At 36.9% G+C, this 21,109-nt stretch overlaps 1 protein-coding gene across 2 annotated transcripts in view; it reads right to left on the bottom strand.

Annotated features, from left to right (window-relative positions):
• Positions 1-2,394: 2,394 nt before the first annotated feature.
• LOC149539871 (kinase C substrate, heavy chain-like protein) overlaps positions 2,395-21,109 on the bottom strand; it is a 54,790-nt gene continuing 36,075 nt past the window's right edge. The window contains exons 4-5 of one of the 2 annotated variants that reach the window (XM_089801069.1): positions 3,216-3,455; positions 2,395-3,005 (exon numbers count right to left, since the gene is read on the bottom strand). In XM_089801069.1, the coding sequence (XP_089657195.1) occupies positions 2,893-3,005; positions 3,216-3,455 (353 nt within the window). In that variant the 3' untranslated portion in view covers positions 2,395-2,892. The remainder of the gene's footprint in view (positions 3,006-3,215; positions 3,456-21,109) is intronic. The other variant, XM_089801070.1, reaches the window with a different exon arrangement.

Here is a 21,109-nt window from a genome sequence, read left to right as displayed (position 1 = left end):
CCCCTATATAAGGCCATTTGCTCTCATTTGTAAAGGGTTGAAAAAAATTGTTGCTTAAGGTAATACCAAAATTGCTTCTCTTATCATTGGTGTGACTTGCATGGTGATTAGGGACACTTGGTGTTATTGCATGGTTTCTACTTCCAATAGTTAGAGTTAAATTCCATTGAAGTTGTTAAAGTAGATTTTATTTCAAGAAAGTTGTTAAGCAAGAGTAGGAATAAATGGATAATTGTATGGTGATATTAGTGAATGTTTGATAGGGATCCATAAGCTAGGCCACTAGCATCCTAGCAGCTTGTTAGGAAGCCTTGCATGGTAATCTAGTCTTTTTTCTCTTGAATCATTGCATCTATGGAGGTAGAGTCGCTTGTAAGCTTTCATTGGATTTGATCTTTGTCCATTTGCTAATCTTTCCATTCATAGGAGTAGAGGTAAAGCAACAAGTAGTTCAATAGTTGGAGTTCATCCAAAAAGAAAGTTAGGGAATCAAAACATTATTGGTGGACATACCTTCCATCATCACCATCAACATCATTTGGCACTAATATACATTGCAAAGTTATATTTCATCACCATCACAATAAAAGTTCAACATCCTTAAAAGAATAGCGTAAGGTCGCCTACGTGATTAACCAGCAAATCACATTAATATAACTGAGTTAATATCCACAGGTGTAAGGAACCTTGGAGTTTTTTCTCGTGTTCTTCTTGAGTATTTACTTTTCAAGATAGGGTTGAGTGTTTCATATTCCATATCAAGTATTCAATTCCTATATGTTATGTAGTGGTACAAAACTGACATCAAAAATTTTCTTATTTTCTTCAATTCCAGTATTAACACCATTATGTTCCTCCACCGAAACGTAATATTTATTTCTGCTAATTGCCTTAACAATTATCTTCTCTTTCATTACCTCTCAAAACACTTGCCTTGTCGTCAATGTAGGAATTGATGGCTGAATTTTCTGTAGACATAGTTGTCATTGGTCTTCATGATTTACGTTAGGTGCCAGGTCTCTTCTTTTCAATAGTATACTTGCCAATACTTCCATAGGCATAATCTATCACTTTTCATTCAAAAGAGGTATGTATATATAAAATTTCATACAAGTACCATTGAGTTACAAATACAATGAACCGACACCATTTGGCAACACAAGCTAACAAGCCCATCAAGCACTTTCAACTGCGTTGTACGATTTAGTCAGTGCTAACTGACTGCGTTGTCTTTGGAAATAGTTTTGACTATGCGAAGACAAATTTCTTCTTTGTCGGTAATGAAGTTTTGAGACAACAACTTTCGTCGTGTGCGATATCCTTCCAAGACTTGTTCATGCTCGAAAACAATTTTGTCGCCATATAATACACAACAATATTACAAAAAATGACAGCCTTAAAATAAGAAATTATTTTCAAACATTTTAGACTACTAAATCATCACTGTGGTGTGGCAAGCTCTCTCTCTATCTCTTTCTTTGGCAGTTGGGCACATGAAAGATAACTATCTATTTTATGGAAAATTTGTGCTCTGATACCATGTTAATTTTGTAGGATCATTTTTTTCCAAATGTAATAACATTGTCATAATTTTTTGTTGGTTCCAAATATAGAATAATATGTATAAATATTAATAGAAGAGACATGTCTCTACGTTTCTATGGTTTATAAGTTAATAATCATTTAAACAATATTAACAATATATATATATATATATATATATATATATATATATATATATATATATAGTCTAATTGATGGTTAACTAATAACCATAGAATGATTATCTCTAGGTTGGTTCAATCCAACCGAAGCTACAACATTAACAAATTTTATCTTTAATTGGTATCTTCCTAGAATGTATCACTAAGAAAGTAACTCTAAGAAACAGGCATCATAATTTTTATAAGGAATAAGGAGACATTTATTTATTTATTTATTTTTCATGTAAAAGGACAAATGCGTTTGTAGCAAGAGGTCCGGGTAACACAATTTAACATGCATTAATTTTATTTTGACTTCATGTTTTCCTAGATGTCTCAGCAGACAACTAACACCAAGAAATGGACATGAACATGCACACATGTTCAGCTATATCTATTTAGTTATCAAGCAAAAACACGATGAGAGGGAGCATGTGTATCAAGAGAAAACAAGAAGCAAAAACGATAAGAGGGAGCATGTATATCAAGAGAAAGCAAGAAGCAAATAGTTCGACAAAAACACAGTTGCAAGCAGATATCAAATCTTAAGTTGTCACAAAGAGAATATTTACACTTTATCAACAAACACTATTTTATACGAATCTATGATCTTGTTCAAGAACATAACAGTTCTCCCACTACAAATACCCTTGCACCTTTAAATATGATTCCAAAATGAATACTGAATGAGTTTTCATCAAAATAGTCTTCAATATGTTAACCAACAGGTACATTCTGAACACAAAAGTGCACAAAGGAAGGTAGATTCTCTAATATTTTGGTTCAATAATGATACAAAACCACTCTCAACGTATGTCTCGAGTGAATTCTCCTGGAAGTGAAGTTCTGGGCCTTAGTCACAAGGAAAAGAAGAATATATACTTCCAAATTTTCAATGCCTTTCACCTGAAACATTGTTCCTTTCACTGCTATGCTATTATTATTTTTGTTGCTGACTATTTCTATAATAATAGCGTCTAAAGAATATTGCTATACATACAGATCCAGTTGACTATGTTGGTAATGAATCACCCATCAAGAAATAACTAAGTTGACTATGTTGGTAATGAATCACCCATCAAGAAATAACTAAGTGTTTGAAAAATGAGAAAAAATCTCTGCATATTCCTGAACAATTACGACATGCTGAAAACAATTGACTTTGGATCAAAAAAGTTGACCACTTTTATTAGTACCGCCTTCGCCTCAAGTGTACATTTCGACGCCTACAACAGTTACTCTGGGAGTAGAGCAGTAGAGAAGCAACGAGAACCAGCTCCAACAGTGGTAACACCTTTAATTCTGTCATTAACAATTTCAGTTTAATGGTTACTTTTGCATGGACACTATTGATAATGATTCCTTTCAGTAAAGTTCCCATTTCTAAACAGTAATCACTATTTTTCATTAAAAAATTCAATCTTCAATATCAAGAGCATTGTAAGGGAATTTATAGCATTATATGAAGAGTAAAGAGTTTATAGCATCACATCAAATAAACTATCACATTACCCTTCAGCTTTTGTATCAGGCCTTGGATTTGCTTCTCATCTTGGTTCAATGATGCAAGATCATCTTCTTCTGACAAAAGTTTCTGTCTCAATCGTTCTCTGTTTTGCTTTTTCATAGTGGAACTATCACTGTATGCTGAATGTTTATCAATTTGTTTTCCATCAAAAGTCATTCCAATCTTCATGCATGTATTTGGACATCCTGTTTTCCCAGAATATTCATCACTTCCATCACAACAATCTGCAAACAAAATGACATGTCAGTAGAAAGCCAATATGAAGGTGCACTCAATATTCCTAATGAAATTTGAAGTAAATGACAGAAAAAGTTCAAAATCCGCCATCTGATACTAAGTTTTTCTTTTGAAAAGAAAAAACTGTGCATATAACTAATCACTCAAGAGGAGTCGCACAGAAACTGAACTAATGGTAACAAAAGCTAGCTGATAGAATTGAGAAGACTCCAGATGTCCCACTCAAGAATCAAAATGTCTGTTCGGTTCGTGGAATTGTAGAAATCTTGATTTAGCCAAATCAAAGTTTTGCAAATCTTCATTCCTATTTTTTGGATTTTACTTGTAGCGTTTGTTTCACTCATAAGATGAGTAGAAAGGTACATTTTTATGCGTAAGCTTGGAGTTGAACGTAGACTCCAAAAAAATAGTCCAATCTAATTTTTTCACTCCTCAAAAAGCATAACCAGGTTTTGATTTTCAATTCTTAGTTGCTAGTGGGAAGTCTGATAACCTGGTTTTGAGATAAAATCAGAAGTCTGGTATTCTAATTCCATTTTGCCAATTTTGAAACAAACACAATTTTTTTCAAATCCGGATTATGAAAAAGCCAATTCCCATTGTCTTCTAGGAACCAAACAGAACAGATTGATTTCCAAGAAGTTTATGGAATCACTCAAACCTTTCCCTTGACAATATGGCAAAGCATATTTATGATAGTTGATCACCTTTATGATTTGAATAGACAGTAGATGTTTTATGGATTTGAGTTAAATCGCCATTATACAACACATTTTGATTTGATAAAGTAACATATGGTATTAATTCCTTTCATTTCACATGGCAATTTTCTCCCAAAAAACAATCAGTTACATCTGTGTCACGTGGGAGAATCACTCATACACAAGGATAGCAACTCCTAGCAAACAATTGAACACCACCTGAGCTGAAGGAAGAAATCATGGAACTAAAGAATTGCATGGTTCATACTTCACTTAAACTCCCTGGAGAGTTAATCAGATAACATTGGGACTGGCAAATCCATTAGAAAACTAAAACGCTATATGCTTCTGTAAATCATTTTAGTTATTATATAGATACTTATTTGGTGAGCTATACTTCTTATAAAGCATACATACGTTACACATATTTTGTGGTATGCCTACAACATATCAAATGAAAGAAACATTATTGGTGTTATATGATGCATGCCAGTCCAGCTGAAAATTATCAGTTCTCTGCCACAGTATACTAATAGTAAATATGCAAAGTGAAAAAGACTAGAAACACAATGACTGCCATAAACAGAGTTCATGCAAAGGATTTGGACTAGTGATATTTTTTTGTTTTGTTTTGGAATCAAGGTTATAAACATAATCGCCACAGGATTTTGTTACAACAAATTTCAATGAGTTCTCAAAGTAACTTTCTTGAGAATTTTCTAAGCTGTTAAAGCCCTACAAAGTGTCCAGATTACTTCAAGGACTACTTGATCAATTTTCAAGCATTTTGATATTTGATTATACTAGTGTCATCATTTCTTGGCAGAAGTCTACTAGTCATTGTTTTTGGTCAACTATTTTATGTATTCTCTGATTCCCGTGAATGCCCTAGTTGATTTAATAGTTTGAGTGATTGTTTGTTTCTTTTCTACCATTTTGGAAATTGCTGTACGATTTGGCTATGAAGTAGCCACCCGCAATCTAGAGGCCTAATGAAAAACACAATAACAAGATAGAATATATATGACAAGAATAAACTGTATCCTCACCAAGAATGTAAGAGATAGAATAGATTAACTGAACTCACTTCATTGACTCAACTAGAATTTATATTACAAAGGAGACCCCTTGGTCAATAAGGCCAAGATGAGAACAAAGGAATGCATAAGAATATGTAAAGTGTCATATTCTTATGACATGATAATCAAAGAGACAAATTATCACCCTCCAAATGTGAAAATGTGATAAAATGATAAGTCCATCAAAGGTGGAAATCCCAATTAAGGTGGAGAAGTGATAAAGTGATAACAGCACCTAAAGTAAGAAGGTTCCTATGTGGTCCCTAGGTAAATGTAATGACCCTGCAAATTTTAAATTATTTAATTCAATTAATTGGTTTAGTGGTCCCAATTTTAAATAATATCATATGGACTACTTCAAAATTAATTTAATTATAAATTAAAAGGTGATAAAATGGTAATAAGTCATGTCAGCCTATGGTAACCATCCAGAAACTTCTTGGAGGCCTTTATAAGGCAATGGTTGGCATCCTAGGAAATCATTGTGGAGTTTTATATTACTTAAGTATCGTGATGCCAATTGGAATTGAGAGTTCTGGTCTGCCAATTCAGAGGTGCAAGATCCTCCCAAGTTTGGCCATCAAAATTTCGGTGGGAGTCACTCCTCACCCTAATATGCCTGTCTATCCAAATTTGTGAGGTCTTCATTTGAAGCCAAACTTGTAATAATCAGAAATATTCTATAATCATTGTCAAGGATTTGCTTGTTGTTGGTGTATGATCTGTGTTATTTCCTTAATCAATGGTAATAAATTTGGCAATGAAGGCATAGCTCACCATTTGGAAATAAATAAAGCAATGTCACCATATGAAAGGATACATCATGGGGGTCAAGCTTTACATTGCAATTTTATAGGAAAATATATTTTACTCGGAGATCTAATAGCACATTGCCAACATACGAGTGTGAAGTAGCGGTGTCATATGGCACATGGGTGTTTCCATTGACCATATGGGTGAAGAGTCAAAGAGTTGCACTTATAATTACATACTTGGTGTTGAAGATCTGATTCAACGTGTAGAAAAGAAATCAGTAAATTTCCACACAACTGAAAGTGGAGGACCGTATGATTAACCTAGTTGTACAGGTGAAGCGCCACCTTGTCGTACAGTACATTGTGCAAGGCCTAAGACCATACGGGCCTTGTCATGCGAGTGCTAGGGAGTCAAATTGGTGATTTAACTGTTCAAAGCCTTGCTGTGCAAAATCAAATCTATGTTCGATACATTATAATGATATTAGAGCCAGTGATCTTGCCAACCTTTTGGGTAACGTTGGATGCCGACAATATCTCAAAACAATAGACAAGATGGGGGAATCAAATACTGAAATGATGGCATTGCTACAAGAGCTAACGAGAGGACAACAACTCAATGAGACTTTGGTGAAAGAACAACTTGGTGAGACTTTGGCAAAAGGACAACATCAAATTGGCAAAACACATTGGCTTTTGATAGAAGGACAAATGGAAATCATAATGGGCATAGTGAGAATTTTGTCAATGGAAAGCCCCATACACAATGTTCTCACACACACCCATTGATGTTAACATTTCATCAAAGAATTGAACAACAATGAGAGCAAGATCCCGCCTTCTTGGAAATTGAAGATTGGTTTGATGTTGAATTTTGAGCTAAGCTATCTTTCAAGGATTATGCGAAATTGTGGATTATCACAATAATGGCATCAAGTGGAAGGTCGCCAAGCTGAGCCTATCTGTTTTTGATGGGTCCAAAAAGAAATTGGCAAGAGCATGGACACAAGAGGTAGATACCTACTTTCAACTCAATCCGATGGTCGAAGATGAAGAAATCAAATTTGCAGCCATACACTTGAGGGAATTGCTCAAGAATGGTTGCACCATGGGATGGTCACCCTTGGTTATGATTGGGTCACTTCATATGGCTTATTTCACAGATAGAATTGTTAATTGCTTGATGCGATGAATCCAGAATTCAACTTCAAGGAGTTGGCACAACCAAAACAAACCAAAAAAATGAATAATTACATCTCAAAATTTCAAAGCTATTAGTACTGGCTACTAACATGTCTAAGAGAAGACTAGTAGCATTGTTCATGGGCAGATGATGGAACCCCTTAAGGGTTGGGTAAAAGGTTTCAATCCCAACACACTCACGACGATGTACACGAAGGTATGTGACATGACTACTTCACCCTCTTCCTCCAAGAGTAACACACATGCCAAACCACTATTCACACACAAGGAAATAGGCCAAGAAAACATTTCCAAAGAAATCCTCAATGGGAAAGGCCATGTGACAAAGAGCTGAGAAGAAGAAAGCTTTGTTACACATGTAAAGAACCTTGGAAACCGGGTCACCAATGCTTTGGCAAAGGAAAGATTCATTACATCAAAAGTAATGTCTGAAAACAAGGAGAGAGGAATTTGAAGTAAAAGGAGACTAAAGAAAAAACTAATCGCGTTGAGAGGATTGTGACACTCGTGAGAATGGGAGGCATTATTGCCGCACTATTCAAGACTCCGTGGTGCAATCTCTTTTAGGTCTGAGGTACCCTCCAAGGGCGACGAGTGCTAGTCATGCTCAATAGCAGAGCCACACTCACTTTCATCACTCGTCACCAAGAGGGGTTTGCATATGACAGAGAGCATGAAGGATTCAACGTCAAGGTGGTAGGAGAAAATTTACTACCATTTTGGTCATGCAGCTAAGCATTACAACAAGTAACTACACTGTAACAAATGATTAAATTGTTTGTTGACTTGAATGATACTAATGTCATATTAGGCATGGATAGAAACTCTTGACTAGTATACACAAAGTTTCAAAAGGATGGGGTTCTCATTTGAGGTGGACAACAAGAAGGTGGTGTTGAGAGGAATGTCCAATTTTCAGATATGATAAAGTCATTTGGGCAGCACAATGTTTGGTTTCAACGAAGCCATTGAGTGAGAAGCAATTTTCAGACATGATGAAGTTGTTTGGGCAGCACAATGTTTGGTTTCAATGAAGCCATTGACTGTGCAACAAGTATACTACCATGATGATGAGCTTCAGGCAGTGTTGAGCAAGCATAGTTTAGTCTTTGCAGACATTTTGCCCAGTACACCCCTACATAGAGAGGGTTTGAGCACACATTGAGTTGGAGGGAGCCAAGCCAATTATCACATCATCCCTGTCACCATTCCAAGAAGTTTAAGGACGAGATAGAGAAGACAATCTAGGGGATCTTTGACAAAGGTTGGATCAAGCCTAGCCCTAGTCCGTCTGCATCTTCGATAGTTTTGGTGAAGAGGGATGAAACTCTCAAGTTGTTCATTGATTACAAACAATTGAACAAGAAGGCAATCAAGAATAGATACCCCATCCTGAAGATTGATGAGTTGTTGGATGAACTACATGGAGTAGCCTGCTCCAAAATTGATTTGTGTTCCAAGTCTCACCAGATCTACATGAGGGAGCAAGATATCTAGAAGACAACATTATGTTGCCACTGCAGACACTATGAGCTTTTGGTCATGCCGTTTGGATTGACCAATTCTACATCCATTTTCCAGCCTTGCATGAACCGCATCTTCATCAAGTAGTTCTGTAAATTTTTGTTGTTCTTTGATGGCATACTTATTTACAACAAGACATGGGAGAAGCACCTAAGGCACTTAGATGAAGTATTAGGGATCATAGAGTCAGTCAATTGGGATGACTAAAATCTTATAATTGGGACACTTCGTCAACACCTGAGAAGTTCAAGTGCATTAGAAGAGGATTCAAGCAATTCTTGATTAGCAAACACCCAAGACACAAACAAAGATGCACAAATTCTTTGGACTGTGTATTTACTACAAAAGGTTTGTGAAAGAGTTTCCGCAGCTAGGGGCACCATTGACACATCTAACAAAGAAGGGAGCATTTTATTGGGATGAGGAAACACAAGGAGCTTTTGACGAGCTAAAGGAAGTCATAAGTACGTGTCCACTTCTGGCACTACCATACTTCACTAGATCCTTTGCCCTTGAGTGTGATGTATCAAGCAAAGGCATTAGTGCAACCTTGATGTAGGACCATCATCCCATTGCTTTTGAGAGTTGAAAGACCTCAGGATCCAAGAGATTGCACTCAATCTATGATAATGCACTTGTTGGCCAAGTCTCAATAGGAGCTCATTAGAGAAAGATTTGTGGTGAGGACCAACCACAACAATTTGAGATATTTATTGGAGCAAAAAGATTTGAATGAGAGGCAACAAAAATGGGTGAGCAAAATGCAAGCATATGACTTTGACATGGAGTATGTAAAGGGGATTAAGAATGTGGGGGCCAACACATTGTCTAGGAGACCTTCCATATCTTTACAGTCACATATTTCAGCTGATTGGATGGCTCATTTGTTAGTTGAGTACTCCAAGAACATTTTTGCTTGTTAATTGTTGGATGACCAAATTTAGGGCAATAGGTACAAGGTGGTGGATGATATCAACTACTACAAGGATAGGATCTACTTGGTGACAAACTAAAATATAAAAGAGAGGATCTCGAGGGAGATTCATGCTCACCCTTGGTAGAACACCCAAATTGCCTAAAGACGTATAGACAAACTTGTGAGAGGTTTTCTTGGAAGGGCCTCAAAGATGATATGCTACAATATGTCAAGGAGTGTGCCACTTGTCAATAGAATAAACTTGAGCATACTTTTCTAGTGGGTCCTTGATACCTGGTCAAAAATGGGAGACACTCTTGATGAATTTCAACACTAGACTTCCAAAGGTGTAGGATAAGGATTGTCTCTATGTTGTGGTGCATTGGTTGACTCGATATGCACATTTCTTTGTCATTCCCAAGAAGCTTCGAAAAGTCTAGGTAGTAGAGTTTTTCTTGTGAGATGTGATTCATTAGCATGGCCTTCCACAAAACATAGTCAGTGACGTAGATAAATGTTTCCTCCGCACTTTTGGGATAGAAAGTTTTTGATTGGCAGGCACAGAGTTATCAACAAATACAAGCTATCATTCTCATACAAATGGTTAGACTAAGATTGTGAATAAGTGGTTCAGCGTTTCATGAGAAACTAAGTAGCAACACAACAAAAAGTGTGAATCCATCAGCTTCATTTGGGAGAGTACTACTACAACACTACCTATCAGATGACTATAGGCATGACACCTTTCAAGGCTCTTTATATATATGAGGATGCATCATTTGTGGATTTGGAATTGTGAGACAATCAAGCATCGAGGACCAAGGAGTGGTTGGAAGAGAGACTCAATATCCTTCAAGGTCTCAAGGACAATCTACTGCGCACCCAAAATCAACAAAAAACATATGTCAGTTGACAAAGGATTGAGTAGAGTTTGAGGTGGGAGATTTGATCTAGCTCTGATTATAGCCATATAGGTAGTCTTCTTTGAAGAGTGGCACCAAGAAGCTCAAGCCTTGCTTCTATGGACCATACATGGTGGTATGGAGAGTAGAAGTTGCCTGCGAAGTTGGAGCTTCCCGAAGGTAGTCAAGTTTACAATTTATTTCATGTCTCATGCCTCAAAAAGGCGGTTGGGCAACTTGTCACAGGCTCTGAAGAGCTCCACCTATAAACAAAGAGGGTAGACTTTCTTTGGAGCCTGTAGAGATCACTAATTTTAGGGGAGGTCACGAACCATCAAGGAGTACTTAGTGCGTTGAAAAGATTCGTCACTCAAAGATGCCATGCGGGATAACAAGCAGATTTTTGGAGCATATGAGCTTGCAATTGCTTAAGGGCAAGGAATCATTGGGTTAGGAGGGCTACAATGTCCTCGACATATTTAAATAACTTCAATAAATTATTTGGATAATTTGTCCCAATTTTAAATAATATCATACAAAATATTTTAATTAACTAATTTAATTATAATTTTTTTTAAAGTGATAATTGTAAATAATAAGTCATGTCAGCCTATGGCAACCTTCTAGAAAATTCTTAGAGGTCTTGATAAGGCAATGGTTGGCATGGAAATCATCATGAAGTTTTATATTTCGTATATCATAATTCAAATTGGAATTGAGTGTTTTAGTGTGTCATTTCAAGGTGCGAGATCCTCCCTAGTTTGGTGATTGTAACTATAGTGGGAATCACTCTTCACACCGATTTTCTTGTTTATCTAACTTTGTGACATCTTCACTTGAAGACAAATTTTTAAAAATCTAAAATATTTTATAATCTTTGTCAACAATTTTTCTATTGTCATTGTATGATCTATGTTATTTTCTTTATCAGTGGTAATATACTTAGCAATCAAGAAATAGCTCGATATTTGGAAATAAATAAAGCAGTATTGTTGTATCGAAGGATACATCGTGGAGCCCAAACTTTCCATTGCAATTTTGAAAGCAAATATATTTTATTCAAAGATCTCATAGCTCGCTGCCAAGGTATGGGTGTGAAGTACGGTGCCAACACATCTTAACATATGGTAAGGGGAGGAACTTTTTCTTATAGGGGGGTTCTATTGGCCATAGTGAAGGGCCAAAGGGTTGCACTTATAATACATACTTGGTGTTAAGGATCTCATTCAACATGTAGGAACAAAATAAGTAATTGCCACATGCGTGGTAGTGGGAGATAATGTGATTAATCTGGCTCTACAAGTAGAGAGAAAGCACCATACAAGTGGAGAGCCACCTTGTCATATAGTATGGTGTGCAATACCAAAGACCATATAGGCATTGTTGTGCAAGTGTTAGGAGTCAAATTAGTGGTTTCACTACTCAAAGCCCTATTGTGTAGGGTCAAATCTATGCTCAGAACATTACAGTAAACTTAAGTAATATGTGTGTCTAGAACTTATAGGAATGACTTACTAGGTGCAACAATTAAACACAACACCCCCATTAAGTGCAAGTTAGGGAGAATGTATGCCCACAGTACAAGATGGATCTAACTCTAGGCTACTAGACCATGTTAGGTACCCATGTACAAATACAATGTAATCTCATGCAAAAGGAGAAAACCTAGTGAGACAAAACCCCTCCCCAAAAGAAGTATGGAAACACAAAAATCTTTGAATTGTGAATGAGATGGATAAAAGCATATGTTGGGAAAAAGAACCCACATGAAAGATAAGGGAGACAATGAAGTCCCCCTCAATGTAGAATCTCTTGCTAATATGGTCCAATGATCTCACTATCCCTCTCCCTAACAAGAAATGGAGCTAATGTTGCACCAAGAATGTCAAAGTGCGACAAAACCATGTATGGGTCGATAAAGAATCAATGATGAATCTTTCATTGCAATATGATAGAAACTGGGTATGGAGACACCTATTTGAGCATTGACTAGATACTCAAACTATGTATATTCTCTACTAGAGACATGTACCAATTCTTACAAGATAGTACCTAGCCTGCTAAATGTTGGAGGATTACATGCAATGAAGACTCAATGACAAAGTACATGGAAGATATGACATTTTATTTTAGTGCATTTGCCACAGGGCTCATACAACATGACATGGCAATGATGAAGATCTAAAATCATGAAGATGAATGCCATCAAAGGATTACCTTGTAGTTAAATAATGTTTGTGTTAAATAACTTAAAATGAGAGTTTACGTAAGAGCAGTAGTTAAACAAACTATCAAAATTCAAGCATTAATTTTATGGGAAGCCAAGGGTTGGGGTTTTGGAAGTTCTTGGGCTGTCCCTATATTCAGGACAGTTCAAATTATGACAGAAATGCATCCCTAGTAATACTGCTATACAAAAGATCAAATTATGATTTGTGCATTACAATTGCAAAAATAAGCCAAATAAGGCCAAAAGCTAAAAGTATTATTTCTGATCACAATCACTACAAGCTGATATCAGTACTACATAATACCTATAATCCTCCAAGTTTCCAAGATGGGGATGATAGGGGACATCGAGGCAGCAAAAAAGTTTGCCAATTTTGGGGACGTCAGGTGGGGGGACAGAAAAAGTGACATTTTTTTTGTGTTATAAAAAATGGGGGACGGATGCAAGTCCCCATCCCCAAAATGCTGGCTTCTTTTTTTTTGGGGGGGGGGGAGGACACATCCCAAGGGAACTGCCGATGTCAGTTTTGTACCACCACATAACATATAGCAATTGAATACTCGATACAAGATATCGAACACTCAATTCCTCTCTCGAAAAGTTAATACTCATGAAGACATGAGAAAAAACTCAAATGTTCCTTACACCTATGGATACTAACTCAGTTATATCGATGTGATTTGTTGGTAATCACGTAGGCAGCCTTACGTTGGTCATTGATTTGGATTTTTTTTGGTGTGATGGTGATGGTTTTGTATGAGTGTCAAATGATGTTGATGGTGGTGATGATAGGGGGTGTGTCTACCAATGATGCTTCTCCTAACTTCTCTCTCGATTGAACTCCAACTAATAAACTATCTACTGCTCTACTCCTACTCCTATGAATGGAAAGATTAGCAAATGGACGGGGATCAAATCTGATGAAAGCTTACTAGCGGCTCTACCTCCATAGATGCAATGATTCAAGAGAAAAAAAGACTAGTTTACCACACAAGGCTTTCTAAAAAGCCACTAGGATGTTAGTGGCCTAGTTATAGATCCCTATCAAACATCCACTAATATCCCCATGCAACTATCCATCTACTCTTACTCTTACCTAACAACTTTCTCAAAATAAAATCTACTTCAATAGCTTCAATGAAATCTAACTTCAACTATTGGAAGTAGAAACCATGCAATAACACCAAATGTTCTTAATCACCATGCAAGTCACAACAATGATAAAGACGGGCAATTTTGGTATTATCTTAAGCAACAATTTTCTTCAACCCTTTACAAATGAGAGCAAATGGCCTTATATAGAGGCCAAAATTACAACCAACGATAGAGATTAAGAGAAAATCAACGATCCAGATTGGATCCTAGAAACCCTAATTAGGGTTGCCACCCCATCGGCCAATGAGAAGATGCCACCTCATCAATGGACCAATGAAAAAAAAAAAGTGGCAACCAATGAGAAGGCACCAAAATGGTAGCCAATCAGAATCAGACACCTATCCTACCCAAAAGAAGGAGAAATTGCCACTTGGGCTTACATCAAATGATCTTCTAATATAGTTCTACCCTTTTCTTTCATCTTTTTTGCCAAAGTGATGAACTTGGCTAACATGTCGTTGACTTCCTTCATGGGAGGGCAAAGTGTATGCTTCATCTTGAACTCAACTGAATTCATCATGTTATTCGTTGCTTGCAGTGTTTTCTCATGATCCTTCTCATATTCTTTCGCATATCTGATAAAGCCATTAAGGGAGGCAAAGATGCGATTGGATCCTAGAAACCCTAATTAGGGTTGCCACCCCATTGGCCAATGAGAAAATGCCACCTCATCAATGGACCAATGAAAAAAAAGAAAAAGTGGCAAGCAATGAGAAGGCACCAAAATGGTAGCCAATCAAAATCAGACACCTATCCTACCCAAACGGAGGAGAAATTGCCACTTAGGCTTACATCAAATGATCTTCTAATATAGTTCTACCCTTTTCTTTCATCTTTTTAACCAAAGTGATGAACTTGGCTAACATGTCGTTGACTTCCTTCATGGGAGGGCAAAGTGTATGCTTCATCTTGAGCTCAACTGAATTCATCATGTTGCTCGCCGCTTGCAGTGTTTTCTCATGATCCTTCTCATATTCTTTTGCATATCCGATAAAGGCATTAAGAGAGGCAAGGATGCCCAAATGTTTCTTCTTGACAGCAACCTTCCCCAACTCATCCAATCTTGATCCAAATTCTGTCTTGTTAATGTTCTCCTCTTTGATATCTTCAAAATCAAGTGCTACCCCAACATCGCTCAACATGGTTGAAATGAAAGTGTCAATGCCTAGGCTGTGCTATGCAATCTCATTCTGTATCTCTTCAAGTATTCTCAATCTGATAGTCAAGGCAACAAACCAAGACTCCACTGTACTCAGTCCTCCTTCATCTATCAACTTGGCTCCTTCCAAATATTTCTCCAGTAGCTCAATGAATGCCTGTAGCCTGGGAATGGCTAAGTCCTTGACTGGAAGGAAATCCTTCCACTCCCCTTCAAATGCTCTGAATTTGTCTCTAATAGCCACCAATGACCTAAATGTAGAGACAAAGGAAGGCAGGAAATTTCACCCATCTTGGATTGTATCGTGGATCCAATCCTTCACTTCGTGCAACTGAGCCGATATCTCTTCTGCGATGCTCCCACTGTCCTCAGGAAGGGCTGCCTGATGCAACTGTTGGATAGGCTGGCAATCTCTCCAATACCTGTTTTCAACCTCCAACTTTACAATCCTTTCATTTGCCTTCCTCAACCTTTCTCTAATTGAAACCATGCCTTCCTGGATCTCCTCACATTCCATGTCATCTGTGACTCATCCCAAGTTATGCTCTACTATCTCATATTCCTGAGCTACAATCTCATCCAATGCCTTGCTAACCAATGTTATAGCAATCTGAACTCTTCGGTGACCATCATTGTCGCTCCTAATTACCTTCGCCGCCGTTTTTGCAATTTGTCTCTAGTTCTCATTATCACCCTTTTCCACTAACCCTTGGATATCTTCAATTGTTTAGATAGTCACCACCTCACCTCTTGGCATAAGCATTTGCCTTAATCATAGTGGTGCAATGCATCTCCCCAAATCTGGATTCAGTTCGGCTAACAAAGCATCACCAATGGCCTCGAGCGCTTGGCTTATTTCCTCAATATCAATTGGCCTATCTTCTTCTTCACTAGTGACAATCACATCGCCTCCATGTTGGTTCTCCGAGAGGGGAGAGTACTCAGTGCTGTCACTGTAACCACTTGATTCTGAATTAGAGCTCACCTTTATCGTAGCCCCTTGTCCACTTCTATTATCCTCTTGGCTTCTAGCCTCAATTATGCTCTCCCCTGACGGTGCCGTATTCAATTTCTTCGCTGGAAGTTCCTAATGTTTTTACTTTTCTCCACCGCCAAACTTCTCTTCTTGCTCTTAACTGTTCTTTGTTGCTGGCTACTACCCTCACCTTTCTGCCCAACTGACTCCGCTGGACTTTCCTCCGGTTTCATCTTCTCATAAGTAAGGTGTACCCACTGACTTTGTAATTTCCTTAATTTCTCATTATACCACGACTCTGTGTGTAGATTGACTGTCCTTGTAACTGCCTCTAGGGAAGGATCCTGATGATCATCCCAATCCACTAGACCCAATTCTATTCCATCTACTGTATCATAATCTTCTCTTAGCATATTTTCATCATCTTCCAGTTGATCGAGGATATCAATGCTTCTCCATCTAATTGTCCTCATCATGCTCACTGACAATCTTGAGAAAGCTAGCTTTCTCACATAAAAGTCATCTTGTGCGTTGGCCCAAAAATCTTCTATAGTAGGAACATGTCTAAATGTATTTCTGTGAGATGTCTTGATAAGACCATTAGGATTGAATCCTTGTCTTGCTCTGTACCATTCTAACTCTTTCTTCGCAACTGCAAAGGCGACAGGATTGGGGCAAGTATCATTGCCTATTCCAAATGAGAAGGTAATCTTTATCTCACCTTTAAGTTTCATCATTTTGTCATAATGCTCAAGTTGCCTAGCCAACTCCATCAAAACTACCTTATCGGTGGGTGCCTCGGAAGTCTCTTGGGACAAACTATACTTCCTGCTACTCTAATATATGTGAATTGTGAAAATTGGATGAACCAACTCCCATACTTCTTAACTTTTATTTATGCTTCTGTTGAGAGCCTCTTAGCAGGTGTCCCTTGCAATATCCTTACCGTCTTCATGGCAAAGGCATCATAAAACATCTTATAGTCTTTGGTGTTGTGCAAATGAAGCTGTGGATAGCACTCATGCACCAAATATTGCCCTGGCCCATTGCCAATCACTCCTAAGGCCTTAAGTCCAAGATTTTCATATAGTCTTGCAATCAAATAGAAAAGATAGGAGCCCATATAAAATTGCTTTTGATTTTCCACTGTCCTAAGTTGCAACTCCAGATTTCCACTTACGATTCTAGTCCAATCAAATTTTCTCTTTCCACTTTCAATTTCATCAACAAAGAAGTACATCTAAATTGCATACCTTCTTTAGCTAAGCCCATGATTTGGCTGAGAAGCACAATAAGATCGCCGTACTCCAGTTTGAATCTGACTTGGTGAGCTTTGATAACCTGGTGACTCCCTTCTTGCCTTCGCGTAGCCAATTCTTCTTTAGATGAATGAAGTAAGCCTCCTGATTATCCTGAAATAACTTAGCCGCCTAATCCATCATTACCACTATCATGCCTTTGTACTGGGGAATATTAAATGCTTCTTCGACCACTTGTCCACTGATGTTGGCCAACACTCTCTTCCTTTCAACAAAAATGGACTTACTAACAATATCAAACAGGGATGCACACTCCATTACAATTCCGGACAAGGCCAGGTAGGAGGGAAGGCCGCCGCATATACAATTCCGCTCTTGTAGATCTTCTTTGCCATGGGGGATTGTCCTTCCTTCAATCTGTCCTTTAACTGTATCATGTTCACTATACCGATATTGGTATCACTTATTCACCTCACTTTTGAGAAGAAGGTGGTCTTAGGCATCATGTCTTCCTTGTCTTTTTCGGTATTCGTTCCTTTTGGGTTCTTGCTTGCACTGACATCTACGATCCAAACACTTATTTCTGCCCCTTCGTTCTAAATGATATGGATTACACTTATCGATCCCAAACCTTCTTTCTATCAATGGAATCTAGCTTATTTCTGCCTCCCCAAGTCCTATCTCTACATTTATCAATCTCCAACCTTCAACCTAGGGGTGGGACTACCACTTATTTCTACCTCTTCGTTACTTTAGGATGGACTACACATATCTCCCAACTTCAACCTAGGGTGGTCTAGCTTATTTCTGCCTCCCCAAGTGTCCTATCATGAAATCTACACTTATCTCTCCAAACTTCAGCCTATCAATGGAATGATGAAGTGGTGGATGATGAATGCAAGAAAAATATAAAGGAAACGAACCAAGCAAGAACAAGGAATAGAATCTGCCTTTAACAATCTTCACCTCTAAAAATGAATAGAATTTTACCTTAAATTTGTCTTTGCCAGTTCGGATCAGATTTCGAAAATTTCAAGCCTCCTCGCAAATAATGATGTCCTAGAAAAAATCAGACATTCGGTCATGTATCTCCTTTACCAAATAAAATCACCCAAATCTAGGGCAGAAATTTGCAGCCTTCGGAAAGAAAATCAGACTTCAAAAAATCACCCCTAGCAAGAGGAAATTCAGATCTGCTCCAAAATTGCCCTAGGGTAGAAATTCACCCAAGATGGAAGAAGAAAAAATGACGCCAAGCAAGGAAAAATCTGCCCAAATTAATCGCCCAAATCTGCAAGCTGCCCTTCTAGAGAAAAATCGCTCAACACATGAGGAGAAGGAAGATAGAATGAGGAAATGAGTACCAAAATTTCCTTGTCCCTCCAAGCTGGCCAACTTGCCTTGTAGGAAAGCAAAAATTAAATTAGCTCTTTAGTAATGGTCCAGATTTAAATGTCATGCTAAAATTACTTAGTCCATAGTGAAATTAGCCCATTTAATTGCCAGTTTTGATCAAAAATTGCAAAATAAAACAAGGAAAGCCTAGGAGATGTTCAAATTTTCATTTAATAACGTTTTGGTAATTAAAATATCATTAAAATTGAATTTTGCAAGCCAAAATCAATTTTCAATTCCAATTTACCAATTCCTTTTAACATTTAAAAGTCTTCTAAGAAATATTTCAACAAAAATAAATGGGATTTTGCAATTTAATCCAATTTTAATTTTGCAAACAATTTCAATTTTCTAACCAAATTAATCCTTTTCCTGGCGCTCAAAATCGATTTTTCCAATTTCAATTTCACTATCACTTCCTTTTTCACCAATAAAATTTAAGATTTTCCAAAACAATCAAATCTTAAAAAATTCATTTTGAAAATGCTCAAGTCTATACAATTATATCCAATTTCCAAAATCTGTCTAAGTCAAAAAAAATTGCAATTTTACCCTGCCGAATATTATTTTAACCATCGAGAAAAATGTTGTTTTTTGAAATTTGTTTGACCTAAGGATAAAATCACAGGCTCCAAAAAATCAAGTTAACGTCGTGTGAAGAAAAAACAAATCAAATCCCTCCTAGCCAAAAGGCGTCCAAAGTGTAAAATGTTCAAATTGAAAACCTTTGGCCAACTTCGAAAAAATTTGCCAAGGCAACCAAAGAAAAAGGGGGTCCCCAAAATTTTGGGGCGATGATGTGAAAACCTCACAACAGGAACATAGCAAAACACTTAAACATTAAAACTTCATGTAGTTAAAAAATATATTGCACCTTAATATATGTGTGTATGAGTATGAATGAGGCCCCTAAGGTTGCAAAAAGAGGATTTATGTGATTTCCTAATAATTGTGTTGGAAATTATGAAAATTCCCCACCACTACATATAACACTAAATTCTATTCTTAAAGAAAATTTGAAAAAATACTTTAAAAATGAACTAATATGACTAAGATATTGTTGTCTAAAAACCACTTGCATAATTATGACACTTATTGTTGGGTATTTACATATTGTTAGTACTAATTAGTTTTTGAAGGGTTGGAAGTTGGGAATGGTTGTGACGGTTGGCACTCGCGTCCCTTCAACCATTATATATGTCATGTACTTCATTGGATGGATATCATTATGGTTATTGGCATTGTCGTATTGTTGTTGTTGTCATACATTGTAAAGCAATTGATGGAAATAATGAAAAAGCAAGTGTGAGTTCTCTGATTACTATATTCTATTACATTCTCTACTATTCTTGTATGCATTAATGTTACATCCCAATTTTTGACCTAGTTTGAAATATAGCCGTTGAGGTTCGCATGAAGTCAGATGGCAGCTTAATTTGATATAATCTGGTGAAATGGTAAGAAGGTTGGTCGTTATGTTTTCAAGTGAAGATGACATGTTAGTTGATCATTAATCATGAATTCATAGAATTAAGATGAAAGGTTAACTATTATGATTATTTATGATAAAATAATTTATAATTTAATTACGGAGAAATTCCTTGCAAGAAGCAGTCGAAGGGGTGGAAGCATAGTCAGAAAAGAATTAGGCAGGTCATCATCATCATTGGACAAATTGGTAGAGGACCTAGGGATTTGAAACAGGGTACATCTGTGGAACCGCATGAGTTATTTAAATAAATAATTTAATTAAAATAAATGGGTTAATATATATATAAAGTATCCCAAAAGATTTTAATTTATCTTTCATCATATTGTTTTAATTAATATTTAATTATGTGCATTTAAATATAAAAATGATTTAGCGCCATTATAATTTAATAATTAATAACTTGATGTTGCTTGTACATATGAGAATTTAACAATTATTATAACATTTCATTATTATAATTTCTGAGTCATAATCTTTCAACTCTTTTTTCTCTTTTCCATTCTTTTATGTTTTCCTTGTTAATCGATTAAATGCTTGGAAATTTGAATCGATTATAATCTTCCAACTTATGTTCTTGTTTTTAATTGATTTACATTGAATTAAATGTTTGGAAATCGTATAGTTTTCTTGATAACGTGTGGAAGCCAAGAAGTCTCGGTTTCAGCTTTTTAGAGCCATGGTCGGGTTTGTATATTACGTGCTTCTCGAATTCCATGAGGGGGATACTGGGAGTACACCTTCCATACCGCTGAGCATCATCCTGTTTTCGGCATCCTGTATTTGTAACCATCATCGTTCTTCTTTTTCTTGGCAACCCGTGATTCTATGTTAGTCGTTTGCAGAGGTTAAGTTCGGCCCTACTTGTAATCCACTAGGAAAGTTAAATCGATCATAT

This window comes from Cupressus sempervirens, chromosome 9 (assembly GCF_028749045.1).
Source record: "Cupressus sempervirens isolate cs-2001-9-10 chromosome 9, ASM2874904v1, whole genome shotgun sequence".
NCBI classification, from domain to species: Eukaryota; Viridiplantae; Streptophyta; class Pinopsida; order Cupressales; family Cupressaceae; genus Cupressus; species Cupressus sempervirens.
Note: the sequence above shows the minus strand (reverse complement) of the source record. Positions and strands in the feature narration are given on the sequence as shown.